This window comes from Emys orbicularis, chromosome 4 (assembly GCF_028017835.1).
Source record: "Emys orbicularis isolate rEmyOrb1 chromosome 4, rEmyOrb1.hap1, whole genome shotgun sequence".
Classification (NCBI taxonomy): Eukaryota; Metazoa; Chordata; order Testudines; family Emydidae; genus Emys; species Emys orbicularis.
Window position 1 is genome coordinate 18,957,366 of NC_088686.1, and position 16,345 is coordinate 18,973,710.

The 16,345-nt window shown below is 45.1% G+C and overlaps 1 protein-coding gene across 1 annotated transcript in view; it reads right to left on the reverse strand.

Moving 5' to 3' along the window:
- CEP170B (centrosomal protein 170B) overlaps positions 1-16,345 on the reverse strand; it is an 82,779-nt gene that overhangs the window by 25,584 nt on the left and 40,850 nt on the right. The window contains exons 6-11 of the mRNA XM_065402580.1: positions 14,028-14,141; positions 12,686-13,162; positions 8,677-9,440; positions 6,660-6,848; positions 5,266-5,353; positions 1,826-3,622 (exon numbers count right to left, since the gene is read on the reverse strand). Of these exons, the coding sequence (XP_065258652.1) occupies positions 1,826-3,622; positions 5,266-5,353; positions 6,660-6,848; positions 8,677-9,440; positions 12,686-13,162; positions 14,028-14,141 (3,429 nt within the window). The remainder of the gene's footprint in view (positions 1-1,825; positions 3,623-5,265; positions 5,354-6,659; positions 6,849-8,676; positions 9,441-12,685; positions 13,163-14,027; positions 14,142-16,345) is intronic.

Sequence of the window (16,345 nt, forward strand, 5' to 3'; positions counted from 1 at the left end):
CTGGTCCAACCCCCTGTGCTTTGGATTTGTCAATATTCTAACACAAGAGAATGTAAATAGGAGCACCGTCTCAGAAAACACAAGGGAAATATTGTACATATTCCCTTAGCTTGTTCATACTCTATGCTGATTTCTTTGCATATCAGTGTGTAAAAAAAAACCCAACAAAATAAAAGGAGATTAGATCATTTAAAAAGTCAAAATTAAAACAACAATAGCAGTGAATAACAGTTCCAGCATGCAATAGGAAGTACAGTGAAGACACCGGGGTAAGTCGACCTAAGCTACGTCGACTCCAGCTATGTTATTCAAGTCGACTTAGATTGATTTACCCTGGTAGTGAAGACAAGCCCTAAAGACCTTTGACGCAAGTTACAAAAAACAGATGGGCTGAAACTAGCCACTGTCCCAACAACCCCAGTGAAACTCAGCAAGCCACAGAATTCCTCACCCTCTTCATTCCCCTCCTTCTCTAAAAGCCCAAGTGAATTGATATGACTTGCTGCATGGTTGACACACAGTCAACCTGTGGAACTCCTTGCCAGAGGATGTTGTGAAGGCCAAGACCATAACTGGGTTCAAAAAAGAACTAGATACATTCATGGAGAATAGGTCCATTAATGGCTATTAGCCAGGATGGGCAGGAATGATGTCCCTAGCCTCTGTTTGCCAGAAGCTGGGAATGAGCGACAGGGGATGGATCACTTGATAATTACCTGTTCTGTTTATTCCCTCTGGGGCACCTGGGATGGCCACTGTTGGAAGACAGGATACTGGGCTAGATGGACCTTTGGTCTGACCCAGTAGGGCCATTCTTAGGTTCTTATGCCCCGAAGGCCAAGGAACCAGGGCATCAGACCAAATGACGTTCAGAACCATCTCTGATTACTGTGAAGTATCTGTCATATGCATCTTCCCCATCTATTAATTTAAGTATAGTTCAAACATAACTGTTAATGTTCAGGACACGGTTCACAAATAGCCAATGGCTCTGCACAGGTAGGCAGCCAAATAATCTGCACCATATTCCTCAATGAGAGATTTAAAGTATGCAGCTCCTGTAACTATGGCACATTTTGGAGGCTGCATGCCAAACATAAAAAGGGGCAGAGGCAATCTCCCCCCATGGGCTATCAGAGTTCAACGCCAATTGTCCAATCATCCAATGTTTTGAATTTGCTGCAAGCAGCAGAGCTGCTTCCAAATTATTTGCTCACTTGCTTATTCCTTGTTTTGCCTTTTCTGAGGCCTTCAAATTTACTCCTCTGACCTCAAACCATCATTGACACAGTTATAAATTCTCTGTTGGGCCAACGCGCACGTTTTCTGGTTCTTCAAAACCATGTGACACTGGAAAGTCGAGAAGTTCTATCTTTGTGAATAGGGCCAAGATCTTCACGTGAGTAGTGATTTTGGGTGCCCAACTCGAGACACTCGGACTTTTAGAAAGTGCTGAATACCCACCTTCTGAAAGTCAGCCACTATGAAAGCATCTCAGGTTGGGCACGCAATAACTGAGGCACTCAAAAATCACTAATCACTTATGAAATCCTTCTGGTTGATCAAACAATCTCAGTTGGGTCTATGTGCTATTTCTATACCTTGACGTGTCAAGTTGTGTTGTTCATGAATTGCGCCAACATGCTTATTTGTGCCCACTCCTCCCTTTGTCCCTCTTCCTTGATCCCTTTCCTCTCTTCCTCCTCATGGCACACCCACCGCCGTGCTTTCGGTGTTCCTAGGAGAACTACACCTGGAGCCCACAGAGAGTTTGTATATTATAAAAGAGCGGGACTAAGGAGAAACATAAAATGTAAGCACTTACTGGAGGTGGATGAATACCTGACACTGCTAGAACGAGTTCTACTGAAAGGTTGCTTTGTAGTAGCAGCAGATGCAGTTTTTCTAGCTGCAGTTCTAGCCTCTGACACAGGTGGCTTCCGATTTGCATAATACGACTCCACACTGCGTCCCGAAAACCCAGTTCTTGGCTGCGTAGTTTCAGAGTCGCTTGGCACCGTAAACGAACCTGCCCGTTTCCTTGGCATGGCAAGGATGTCAAGCCTGGACAGCTTTTTAGACTCCGCGGATTGTTTAGAAGACGCAGTTGTGGCTTCGAGGTTGGAGGTTGTTTTCTCGGTGTCGGCACATTCATTATCTGATGCATCTCCCAACCGGGCGCGACGGAGTTTTGAGGCCCTCGTGGGCCTGGGGGTCGATAAACTGTTGGACCTGGTGAGAACTTGCTGGATCTTTTGCACATTGGCAGTCACTTTGCCGCGCTCCTCTTTCACAGCCTGAGTAAAAGGTTTCCTTCTGGGGACGGATTTTGACACAGAATGCTCGTGATCAGAGGAGGCCGTTTCAGTTACTGGGAAGTAAGGAAGACTAGAGCTTCTTTCATCATCCGTAAAATCCAGTGACCCACGAGCCCCAGCACTACGCTTGATTTGGAAACGTTTGGCGGTTTCTCCTCTGTTTCCTGCCTCAGGCGGAAGCATCCTGCGTTTTTCTGACAGCCTTTCGCGAGCGCTGGGCTGGCTGCACTGGTCCTGGATAGAGGGAGTGGAGGAGGATTTCTCTTTCTGCAAGCTGCTCGGAACTTGGCATTTCGATGTGCTGCTTGGGACGTTTTTACCGCTAACCAAGCTGACCGTGCTTGCCGTGTCCACATCAGAGTCCCCAGATAAGGAGTCTTCTAGCTGCCCGGGAATAGTTTCTGAAAGGTCCAGCTGGTGGTTTTGACAGAGTATTTTGGCTTCCAGTGCTGCCAAAGCAGTTTCAGTGTCTTTAAGGATAAGATGAGTGTCTTGATTATAGTCCATACGACTTGATCGTGCAACATCTAAATCTTTAAGCAGAGGGTGACTTGAAATATGAGGAAGTTTATTCTGAGGAACAATGCCGCTTGATTTATCTTTGGTAAAACTTTCCTGCCTAATGAAGGAGGATATTTCTTTTGTGGCTATGTTTTCTTGCTCTTGAGAAAGATTCTGATGAAGGGAAATAACCATTTTCCCCGATGCGCTAACATAAGTGCTGTTAACGTCTTTGACCACTGGCTTTCCAGAAGCAGCTGCACTGGGTGACTTGACAGGAAACTCTTGATCCTTGCATTCTTTGTCTGCTCGAGAATGAGACGTGCTTAGAGAAAGCTTGGAGGGAATCCCAACTTCATTAGTGTCATCACCAATGTAGAAGGACGTAGATACTGGTTCACTTACAGCTGTGATACTTGAAACCCCTGGCGCTGCCAGCTGTCGGACCTCAGGTTTTAAGTCTTCCCCGCTTCGTCGTTCTTGCTCAGGCATTTTACTGTTTTCTTTGCATTTCTTTCCTTTTTCCAAACCAAAGCCGTCGTCGGACTTGCTGGCATCACTCAGGCTATCAGGATCCAAGTCCTCTTGGATGAACAATCGGGTGCTGGGATCAGCACAGGTTTCTTTACCCTGTTCCTTTACAACGTTTCTCTTGGATACTTCAGGATACGAGTCTTGACAAATTAAAACTGTGGGTGTTGGGCTGTCAGATTTATCACTCGGTGGGAGCTGGGGAAGAAGCCTTCTTGTTCTTGAGGGCACAATGGTCTCTGGTTCTCCCGGTTTATGAGCTGTGCCACTTTCTAAGAAAGATTAAAAGACACCCATTAAATGCGGTTTACATGCTGTACTAGAACATTGCATTTATTCACCAGGGGCTTGAGCCTGCAAGGCGCAGATCCAGAAAGGCAATTAAGTACGTGCTTAATTTTAAGCACTGACATCAATAGGTCCCATACATATGCTTAAAGCTAAGCATTTGCTTAAGTCCCAGGCTGGATCAAGGCCAGAGTGCTCATCACCTTGCAGAATCAAGTCCTAAATCTGATTTAATAACCTTGCCATTCAAACATCCCAGCCGTGTAAGCACTCTTGTCACAGTTATATAAATCTAAAAGACCATACAAATATACAAGAGACCCTGAAACTATATCTTCTTCCTGCCAAAGGGAACGGGGAAAAGCTGTCAACCATGTAGCCATATGTTTGGACCAGAGATGCAACATTTTAAGAAATGTGCTAGATGATATAGCTTACTTCACTAAAGAGATGCCACTTTCCACTTGTACCGACCTTAGCAGATTGTATTCCACATCAAAGTCTCCATATAGAAATCCTCCTGTTTAAACAGGCGTAGGAATTAGAAGCCAATGATATTCTACGTGTTATTAAGGACACACTTTACTAGAAGAGTTTTATTATTTCACCCCATGTCACAGCTCAGGATTTCAGATCTTCCATCATTTTTCGTTTAAATAATACATGGCTTGTACCTTGATTGGCATTGCAAGATAAAACACCCAATTGTCCAGGAGAATTCAAGTACAATGTGCCACATTATGGAAATAATCTCTGGAACAAAATAATTGCTTTCTGCAGCCTTTTAGCTGTTGGAGCGAGGACATATGGCTCCTTATCTAGAGAGAGGGGGCATGGTTGTCTTCTGGATTACAACATTTCCTACTCTCTCTGACTCCCATTCTCAACATCAGGTCTTAGGGCCCTTTCAGTTTTTTAGCTCCCATCTCTGACATGATTCTAAGACTTCATTTTGTTTTTTCTTCTCTTGTACTTCGTTTTATGCATCAGGCTTCCTACAATCACTTCAATTACTGCTACCTAGTTCTACCAAACCCAAGGACAGTCTGATATGCTCAGCACAGCTTGAGAACATGGGAGAAATGCAACAAAACCACAGCTAAAGAGGGCTGGTCAGTACTAGCTTTCATAAATGTCTTGCAAAGGAAAAGTTGAGGTTCTGCCTTTCCTTTTTTCCTTTGTAATGAAGCATAAACAATTCCTGATGGATGGTTATTTCCAATCCTGCCCCCTTAAGTGTTATTGTTCCCTATGCCACCTTAAGAAACATCAGGAATGTCAAGTATGGTCTTCACTTTTCTTGTTGGAGGACTTGGATGACTCAAATGTGCACTGGGTGCCTTCGTAACCCTTAACTGAAGGGATGAGGCAGCTAATCCTAAACAAAGAAAGATTTCTTTCCAAATACTTCAGTTAAAACAGACAGTAAGCTGTAAGAAAATTTAAGAGCATTTCAAGCTTTCTTTATGTCCATCAGAAAGCAACAAAAAGAAGCATAAGCACATCTTCCCCTCAACACACACACACACTTTTCATGTCACTTTTAAATAACTGTCCAGCATCCTGAAGATGGCATCAGTACAGTACTTACCTGTATGGCCCTCAGATACTAATCCCTGCTGTTGACCATCACAAAGCCCTGAGTCTGTGTAGCTGTCAGCAAGACTTGCCCACCTAGAGACCCATTTCTGACCACCATGAGATGCTGGAGGCACCTATAAAAAGACAAATGGAATGTTATAAAAATTTTTAACCGAAGTCTTGTCACAAAATCCCTCTGTGACACCCTGTACCCACATGACACTCTGTAACCCATGTTCATCCCTTTATATGATTATGATATATTCTGTACCAAGTATGCATTGTGAGGTATCATTTGAAAACTCATAATCTGCTGAACATGACTGTCCTGTTAAAATGTGTATAACACTATGTGTAAAATTATGAGATTTTGCTATATGATTGTTACTGAAATATATTGTAGTTCTGGGTAATGCCAACAAACCCATTTTTCAGAGGCAAAGACACACTGGCAACCCCAGACAGGTACCAACAAAGTCAAGTGAGTTATCACTTACTTAAGCAGCCATTCTTCAGCAACGGGGAAGTGTAAACAAGAAATTTACATATCCTCCCAGCTACTGTACGAATCTCACGTACAGAGGAGACTGTTTGTCTACTCCCTGGTAGGGCGATAATCCTCAGAGAGAGGAGGAGGATATAAAAATAAAGGACAGCGACCTCCACAGGACACCGCTCTCCTCCTTCCATTTCTCTGCTTATGGCAGCAACAACTCTCAAAGAACTGAACAAGGGAAGGAATGGTCCCAGGCTGGAAAGGGATGCAGCCTGTGAAATGTATTGCAGCTCATGGTGAGGCAAACCTTTTGCTTTTAAGCCTATTAGTCTGATAAAGTTTAGGAATTAGCTTGCGTGTTTAACCTATTATTTCTTTGGTAACCAATGCTGACTTTTATGCCTTACCATTTATGATCACTTAAAATCTATCTTTCTCTAGTTAATAAACTTCTTTTATTGTTTTATCTAAACCAGTGTGTTTGATTGAAGTGTTTAAGAAATCTCTACTAGGTCAACGGGGCTGCTGCATATTCATTACCCACTGTTGGAATGACAGACTATATATGAGCTTGTACTGAACAGTACAAGATGCACATTTCTAGGGGACAAGGCTGGGATTCAGGGATATGCGGGTGTCGCCCTGTATGTAATTTATGGATGGCTGGGCATAGCATTCATGTACTCAGCTGGGAGTGACTTTACTTGCTAGGGGCTGTGTGTGTGAGCAGAGCCCGCAGAGGTTTGCTATTCAGCAGCAAAGCAGTGTTAAAGGCATCCCAGTCTGAAGAGCTGAAGGGACACAGCAGTTCAGGTTGCACCCTAGGGAATGTCACACCCTCCTGAGAGCCTGCTGCACACACAGACTGATCTCCCAAAGGTGAAACTGAATCAATACATCCCACCTAGGCAGAAAAGCACATAAATCATCCCTGTTCCCTGTACCTGCATCTCAGCCTGGGACCCACAAGTGGGTTTTGAAGGGAATGCCTGGAGCAAAAGTGTCTTCTGACTGGTGCCATTTTCAGTGATTAGATGCTGGTGAGAGCTTGATTCTTCCTTTTCGCCTTTTATAACAGGTCTGTAGGCTGAAGATAATCTGGAAAACTCTGGAGATTCAAACACGCCAAAAACCTAAAAAAGTGTGTGGTGGGGGAGGGGAGAGATTAAAACAACGTAACCATGAAAGCCAAATCCAAAAAATGCTAATCACACTGAAACTGGGGTCCCAAATGGTCAGATACAAACCAATTTGTATGTACCATGTAAGTTATTCTATTCGCCACTCTTCAAAAAATCAGGATAAGAATCAAGTCACCTGACTCCCAAACTAACCATGAGACCATCCTTCTCCTTAGTGCAAAGATCTATTAATTGGGGTATTTTTATACTGTTGCATTATGATTGTTTATATATCAGGGTCAAGGCCCCATTGAGCTTGCAATCTAGTTTAAGGGCTTATTTTTTTACAGGGAAATAGCCCAGAAGAGATATAGCAGAATAACTATTCTGCACTAGCTCTTTGTGTGGACACTCTTATTACTCTTTGGAAGCAGATTAAACTAATCCCCAAAGAGGCACTCAGTGCGGAATAAAAGTGTCCACGTGGGGCGCTAGTGCAGAATATCTCCTGTGCTTTACATTCACATCCTCACTTATTTCACACTAGCTTTCCCCTGTAGACAAGCGCTAAAACAACATGCAGCGAGTGGGTGTAACAAACCATCGGAAGGAGGGGAGGAGGATGAATGTGGAGTAGCAGAGATAAGATCACATGGGTACATAGGCCAGCTAGTGCAGAGCTTCAGAGCCTGACTCAGGCTGTAGGCAAAGGGTAAAGTACTTTACCCTTTGCCTACATTTCTGTTATTTTTCCCGTGCCTGTTTTACTTGAACCTCTGCCTGCTTCCTCTGTTGTTAAACCTGGAAATAGGCCACGCTTTACAAACTGTTTGTGTTTGGGGTGGTTGGGTTTTTTTTAAGTTATCATTCATTTTATATTTTTAAAATTAAAACAGATACAACCATTTCCATGACCAACCCCACCCGGACACTCCCTTCCCTACAGCAATTAGTTGCCGTCTGCCTGGACAAGTCCCCTTTAACAAAACCAAACCACCCCCAACTAGGAGTTGGGGATGTCACTGGGGCTCCTGAGATAGAGAAAATCTGTCCTCTGTTTCAGCTTCTTTTGGCCTGCCAGGCAGAGTATACGTGCCCCATATATTATTAACAGCAGGGCTGGAGGAGGTGGGGTAAAGGGCATGATGCATAGTTAGATCCTGAACTTGCAAAGACCTGTGCATTCGAGCAGTCCCATTGTGTAAAGTTACTCATTTGTACAAATCTTTGCAGAATTGACCCCTTCATAATTTTGAGCATCATGTTGCTTTTTGCTGGTACATTTGCAAGGCCATTCTTGTACCTTTCATGTAAATCCTGTTTGGACACAAAGATGTGAGTTGCGATAAGGTCCCCCTGCTCCTTTTCAGATGGGTTTTTAATGGATATTTTACCCCCATTTATGGTGCCTGTGGTGAATGTGTGATAGGATCCCCTCTGTGCCGGATCCACAGAAGACAGGAATCCCTTAGAGCTCCCATCCAGCTCACACCCTTTAGCTGAAGCCATCGCAGCTCATATTTTTGGCTCAAGGGGTACGTCTACACTGCAAGCGGCAGCGTCTCAGAGCCCAGGTCTACAGACAAGGCTACAGCGCTCAAATGGACATACAGACTTTCAGGCTCAGGGTCTGAAGCCTGGGGAGCGGGGAAAGGGGGGGCTGTTTTGGCGCTCTAGCACAAGCCCATGGGCCCGAGTCTGTAGACCTGGGCTCTGAGACTAGCTGCCGCGGGCTGCCACTTTGCAGCGCAGACGAACCCTAGAGGTCCCTGGGTCAACCCCTGGTTTGTCGGCCAACAGTGATCACGTTTATAAGAGGTGTTCCCTGGAGTGATTTTACCTGATCTATCATTTTCCGAGCTTCTTCTACTTCTTTATCTTGGGACTCTGTCTCAATGGTGTATGTGCCCGTTTCACTTAAACTATCCTCCTCATCGTGTTTCCTAGCCTTGACCAATTTTGGGTCGGTAGGTGGTGCGGTGGCAGGGTCTGGTGCAGACGATATTACTACCCGGGGAGCCACTGGCATCTGCAGAGGTGCTGGCTTCTCAGCGCTGAGCTTTCCAGCTTGAGAGTTCTCCCTTAGATACTCAGCAGCAAAATCCTGAGCAATTTTAGACTTCCTCCCAATGCTGCCGTAGTTCTTTGCAGACGGCCTTGAAGCAGAGAATGACGAAGAGCTGATCCGATCTTCTGTCTTCTCTCTCTTAAAGGAGCTGGATCTCTGTGTCCCCGAGGAGTTGCTGGCCGGCTTGCCTGCCTGGGCAGCCAGATGAGGAGGTGGCACTGGGCTACCAAGCTTCTCAGCAGGCATGGCAGCTTTGCGCTTTTCCACCTTGGTTTTCGGCACGGGATCCGTGTCGCTCTGGGAGGAGTGTGCGCTGTGCGTGAAAGACTGTGACCTCTTTTTACGAGGCGTGTCATCATCAAAGAACTCGATGACGAAGGCCTGCTGGTTATGCAGCATTTCGTGGGGGTCGCGCCTGATCTGGCGCTGAAGCCTGGCTTGTTCAGCTGCATGGTCATTGCTGGTGGTCTCCTTTTCTGCTGTGGGTGCAACGGGGTCTTCAGAATCACTCTGCGTCCCATCTTCATGTCTGTTACCTGAAAACGTTCACATGCAATTTATTCCTACACTAACATTTCACAGTTCACCTAGTAACCACCTCCCAGCACTGTCAATCCTGGATTTTTCTCTTTGTAAAGGAATAGTTCATACTGGGCACGCTGCAAAAGACACCTGTTTGATCTGGTGTTTAGAGAGAGCTGAGGGTTTGCGTCCCAGAATGATGAAAGGGTGGGAAGTAGGGGGAGGGGTTGTAGGGAGCTGGCTGATGGAGTTCCTTTTTAAATACGGCTGGGGTTTTGGTTTTGTTGTTATTGTAAAATTAATTATGTATCAGGGCATCTAGAGCTTTTTATGTGCATCTTTTTTATTATTTAAATCAAAATAAATACAGTAATTATTTTACCATTCTGTGCAATTTCACTAGTCTCAAAGATTATCTTGTTATGCATCATTTGTTGCGGGACAAAAATTACCCTGCAGAGCAGGGGAAACAAAACAAGACAAAACAAAAGCCCTGTAGATTGCATTCCATGGACTCAAACCAAGATGATGAAAGAGCAGCAGGCTGACGGAATTCATAGCTAAAGCGCCCCTGAACTTCTATTTTCTCTCCCCCTTAGGAGTTGCAGGATTTTCAGTTTTATCTAAAGGATTAAGGCCATAAAATTCCCAAAAGTTATGTATATGGCTTCCACATCATTTCTTCACCCTCCTGGCAAAGGTTAACTTGGTTATTTTATGGAAGGTTCTCGCTTATTAAGCTCTGTTTTGCACCAAAAGTAGTAAAATTTTTAGTACAGAATCTCTGTAACATTTAATATCTCCCCCGCCCCCCCAACATTTAACCAAGAAAGAATCCGAGGCATCCAGGCTGTGGGTGACTTGCCCAAGGACTTACAGCAAGTCATCAGGAGAACTGGGAAAAGACCTCTGTACTCTAGACCGTACACATGCATGGTAAGAAGAGACAGAGGTTTAACACCATGCAGTTGAAAGGAAAACTGCACCTGTTTTGCAAATCCAAGTGGCCCAACCACACCGGTAAAGAGCATCATGATTTAACACTAAATCCTTAATGTAGCCTTTCAAAGATCTCACTAGCTCCTTCCTCAAGAAAAAGGCTGAGCAATTAAATGGACCTTGTATTGTGCCCTGAAGGTCAGTAAACTTGGTCTCAGTTGGATCGAGGTGAACAGCAAGTTCTCAAGTTAAGGGCTGGGAACCCTGCTCTCAATGTTAAAATCTTGGGGCTGTGAGAAGAAGTTCCGTGGATGATTTCAGATGTTATGACAGCACAGTAAGAGTCAGTAAGAGACTACATCTTTCCTCTGGTGGCCAGGACCCAAACCACAGAGTATTTACATCCTGATGTCAAGACACCTGAATTGTTCCCAGAAGCAAAGAAGCAGACAGTGAAGACCTCAGAAAACTGGTGTAAAATGTTCCTTGGGGCCAACAATGCTAATTAAGGAGATGGCCAACTGTAGCTTACAAGTGTTCTTCAAAGACAGCCCCACATAGGAACATGTTACACAGTAAACCAATCTGGAGGTCAAAAAGGCGTGGATAAATGTTGCAAAGTTCTCATCAGAGAATCCTCTGCCTACATACAGATGGATATATACACTAACTAGGTATTTGATGAAAAGAAGACAATTACGTGCATCATCCGCATATTGAAACATCACATTATCTCACTCTCTCTCCCCCAACCTCATGTAGACACTGAGCGGGGAGACACACACAGCTGTACAGAACACCATATGGGAAAATCCTAGGGGCAGATGAGCAAATGCCTGCCACCAGCCCCTGGCATCTCTCTGAAAAGGAAGAGCACTATTCCAGTGCATTCCCATACACTACAGCCGAGGTTCACATCCGAGACAACAAAACGCAGTCGCATAGGGTACGTCTACACTGCAGTTAGAAACTCGGGGCTGTTTAATCATGGTGTAGATGTTCGAGCTCGGCCTGCAGCCCGATCTCTGGGACCACCCACCTCTGAGGGTCCCAGAGCTCGGCTGCAGGCTGAGCCCGAACGTCTACAACACAATTAAACAGCCCCTTAGCCCGAGCCAGCTGGGAGTGTTTAATTGCAGTGTAGACATACCCTTGAAGACACCAGAGCTCCTTCGCTATACAACCTTCTCAAACACTACATACCATGGCAGATTACGTCAAAGGTAAGCAAGACTGTCAACATCAGGAGATGGTTTCTTGGACGAGGGCCTAGTGACTTCTCCTTTGAGGGAAGCTGGTGTCTTGCCATCCTGTAAAGGGCCATTAACCTCAGCCATTGGTGGACCTGATAGCCCCCCTCCTTGACTTTATCAGGCAGGAGGATTACAAACTGTAGCTCCTCCGGCACTTGCAAGGCCTCCATGAGCAAACTGGTGGAAATTCACAAGATGTTGCCTTTTCCCCATTTGACAATGAACTGGCCTGATAGAGGCGGTCAAACTAGCTCAGGTCAAATAGATCGTGGGGGGAATTTTCAAAGGCACAGATGGACATTAGATGCCCGACTGCCAGTAGCAGTGGGACACCAAACTATTTCGGGCCTTTGAAAATCTTCCCCTCCTTGTCTGCAAGAGATGACAGAAAACCCCTCATGGTGACAGACTCTTCCCAAAGGCAGGTGACCTGGATTCACCTGGAACAGTTAAATAGGGGGGGGGGGGGAGGGGGGGGTTCAGATACATTTCTGTTAAGGAAAAGAAACCTCTCTCACAGTCATGGCACAGAATTTCAATAACCTCTGTCCCCACTCCTCAGACTCTGCCCCTGGAGCTCTAGCCCCCACCCCCTGTCTTGGGATTGTGACTGTCCACTGTATACCAAGGTCAAGGGCAATTAGCTACATTTGAAAGCAAACGTCATTCGTATCATGACAGGAGGCCAAGAGAATAGATTAACTAACTTAAACTTGTTTCTAACCTGCCTTAACGGCATGAAGAAAAACTCGAACATCTGAAACTGAAACTCTGTTTGAGATGAGTATGTCTGACGACCTGCCGTGATAAAGCCGGGTGGGAACCGGGTTAGAGCATTCCACTGCCAGCATCACAAGTGGCATCCATGTCCAGCAGGTGGGCTATCCGCCAGCTGAACTAGGCTTAGAAGTGTCGATAGTGATTATAAAAATACCTGTCACAGAGAAGTGGTTCTTACCCTGCGAACTTTGTGCTGAGAAAAAGGGCAACATTTCCGCCCCCCCCCATTTATGCTGTACTTGGAAGGCAAGCACACGGACTAGCCAGCATGAAAAACAACAGCTTACCTTTCAGTGTCCTCACATGAACCGGAAGGTCACTCTTTGTACTGTACACATCGTCTCCTGGAGACTGCCTTCTCATCAAACTTGGGTCATTCTGAACCAGCCAATCAGCCACCTTGCTCTCCGCTGACATCATCTCTGTGTGACCCACATCCTTACTGAAAGGTCTTCTCTGTCTGAGTGAAAACTTAGTTACATGATCTTTTATCTTTATTTTACCAGGGGTACAGTCGTCAAATTCAATGGTAAAAGAGGCATGGCTTTGCACAACCGGTGGCACCACGGCATCGATGTCCTTCGTTGGGATTTCGTGGACCTGTGTTTCAGGAGATTTTGCCGGCTGTTGGAATTCCTTCGTTGGGATTTCAAAATAACTAGGTTCTCTTCTGAATGCATACACAGACTGTTCCTGGGAGTCTCGATAAGCAATAACATTACCATTGATCTCCCCTTCATGCTGGGATATCTCCTTCGTTCTTTCTACAGATACAAAAATATGGAAGAACACACCTTACAGGCACCACATCAATGTTAGATTAAAAGCCTAAATTACTATACATGGTAACTGTATAGTTTGATTGTTTGTATACCACCCTCATCGCTGTAGAACCTGAGAACCTCAATAAGCAACGTGACTAACATCTGTTATGTGGGGTTTGTTCTCTCTCTCCCCAGAAGAAGAATTGTGTGTGCAGTGCAACGTTTATTTGGGTAGGTTTTTTGTTTTATTTTGGGAGGTTGTTGGGTTGGCTCCCCCTGAATTTGTAGGTTGCTCTGTGTTTATGTTAGAGAAGGCAGGATGATGAAGTGGACCTTGAACATGGAGCAAAAGGTGGTGGGGTTTGGGGTGGTCCTTAGGTTCCTGTGCAACTTCATCCCACAGTTAATAACTACAGCCAAGTTTATTCTTCAGTGTAATTTCTTAAGCCTTGATCCTGCATGACCACATCAGCCTCTACTTAACTTTAGACACACGAGTGATTTCCATGGGACTACCTGTGAATATGAAGCTAGGAACAGAGCTTGATTTCATAATGTATTAGTGTCCTCCATGGTGTTAACAGAAATCAAGCAGGCCCATTGGGGTGGTGTTCTTGGTATTTATTTATTTGGATTTAAAAGTGTATTACCAAAGCAACTTTCACTATTTATCATTTCACACAATGTCAAGCAAACACACGTTATTTTATTTCCCCTTATTCCCATTTTGTTTTAAACAAAAATATTACAACTGAATGCAAATGTAAAGAGTACACGGAATTTTAGTCACTAGAATTCTGAAGGAGAGTGCTGTGCAGCAGGAAATAAAAAGAATCAGTTTTCCCCAAAAGACCATCTCCATTACCTGAATAATGTTCTTCTTGCCTTCTGTCCTCCTGCCTTTCTAGTTTGTTATTTGCATCATCTTCTCCCCACCATGAAGGCTGACCATACAGGGGTGTGCGATAAGGAGCTGTCTCTGGGAAGGGAAAGCAAGGAGTTACCATGACAGCAAATATCAGTAGGCGTTGGCTATCAGATTCATAAAGGCAACAGAGTACAGTCTGCTAACAGGGAGGTGCAAGTGGACTGACGGAGTCTCAATGGACTTTCTTATACTCAAGCAATTTTCCAGCATTTCACTACAAAATATTGTTGGCTCAAACTGCCAGTGTCTCCTCCCAATTTAGTTCAGACCCCAAGTTTTGGTGGGTGAGGGGCGCAGGGAGAAAGAAAGAAGGGGCAAAAAAAAGGAGAGAAATTGCAATGAAGACTGTCTGTTTTCTTTTGGATTTTAAGTATGCCCTGCTGTGCTGCAAACCCAAACGGTAGCATTATATTATTGCCGAGAAACCAAAGAGTGACTCTACCACAATTCATTGTCCCAGCTGAGCAGAACGCAAAAAGCAAAATAAATGTGAAAAAAAGTGAAATTTTAATTCTTCCAGACATGGACGTCTTAAAGGAGGATTTAACTGTGTCTCTTTAAACTTACAGTTCCCAATCCTGCAGTTCTATTGGATGCAAACCTCCAGGTGAAAATCATGGGAGCTTTGTCTTTGATGGATTGCAGGACTGGACTCAGTATGGAAATACAAAGTAGTAAAGGTGAAGGGAGGTATAAATAAGAGGAAGTCTGCTGTAAAAGCCAAATCCTGCCTACAACCCCAATCCTGAATAACACCATCGGGCTGGCAATCTGTTATGGTGACTTTTCACTGCAGAGTTAAGTGAGCTGCATTCAAGTTACTTCTCTTGCATTAGCTCAGCATGAGAGAGAGCAGCCACACTGCGAAACGACGCTCACGCTGCTGCAAGGTCCTGCATCTACGCCGGTGCTACCAGGGCACATCTCACGGTTCCTAGTGCTGGGATACGCTGAGCCTCATTACAAATCCTTTCTCAGTGTCCCGTGGGAGACTCTCTCTCCTCGCTAGGCACATGGGTGGAAGTGGTGTTAGCTCTTGACATGTAAACCAGTTTCGGCTGGGCACGCTCCAGATTTCGGTCAGCAACCTTCATTCCAACCCATGGCAAGCAGGGATCCTACCCTGAGCAATGACCTGTGCTGAATGTTGGTGCTGATCCAAACCACGCAATGTTTATATTGGAAAGAGGAGACTGATACAGCGCAGGGGTGGGAAGAAATCCTTTGCCCCATTACTTCCCCAAGACTAGAGCGAGAGGCAGTAGATCCTCTGTGTGGCCACCACGCTATCTTCAGCCCACAAAGCCACAGAAAGTAACCAAAGGCAACTCAGGCCTGGTCTACACTTAGGGGGGGGGATTGATCTAAGATACGCAACTTCAGCTACGAGACTAGCGTAGCTGAAGTCGACACATCTTAGATCGACTTAGATTGACTTACTTCGCATCCTCGCGGCGCGGGATCGATGGCCGCCGCTCCCCCGGCGACTCTGCTTCCACCTCTTGCCCTGTTGGAGTTCTGGAGTCGACAGGGAGTGCGTTTGGGGATCGATCTATTGCGTCTAGACGAGACGCGATACACCGATCCCCGATAGATCGATCACTACCCGCCGATCCAGCAGGTAGTGTAGACATACCCTCAGACGCATTATGGGCTGAGCACACTATACACCAAACTTCACTCCCTCACTCACTATCCAATGAAAAGCTGGATTGGCATTTATGAATTACAGAAGATGACTCTCAGGTTGATACATAAGGATGAATTTCAGGTTGATACATAAATATTGTCATGAGCAAATCTGCACAACCTTGTTACGAGCCTGCAGAATGATTAATTGCCTCTATAACCAGGGCCCCATTGCACTGGCCATCTGCCCTCCTGCCACACACATGCACACACAAAAGAGAGAGATGGTCCCTGCCCCAAAGAGTGAAAGAAACCTAGAGTTCTAGAGTTGCTGGATAACACCATGTAACCCATATGGTGCAAAGTACAACTCACACAACTCATACAGTTGCTTGGTAGCCACTTAGCCTTGATCCTGCAGTAACCTCTACTCAGGCAGACGTCTCCTGTGTTGGGATTCAAAGAAGCGCTATGCGATTTCAGGGATTCACTCAAACAGTTCTCAGTGCAATGTCAGGTCTTTGTTATGAGAAAATGATGGCTAATGGAACTGATCAAAAAGTTTCATTCAAAAACACTGTCCCCATGAAATCTGGTCACATAGGGAAAAAACCCAAACATTTGCA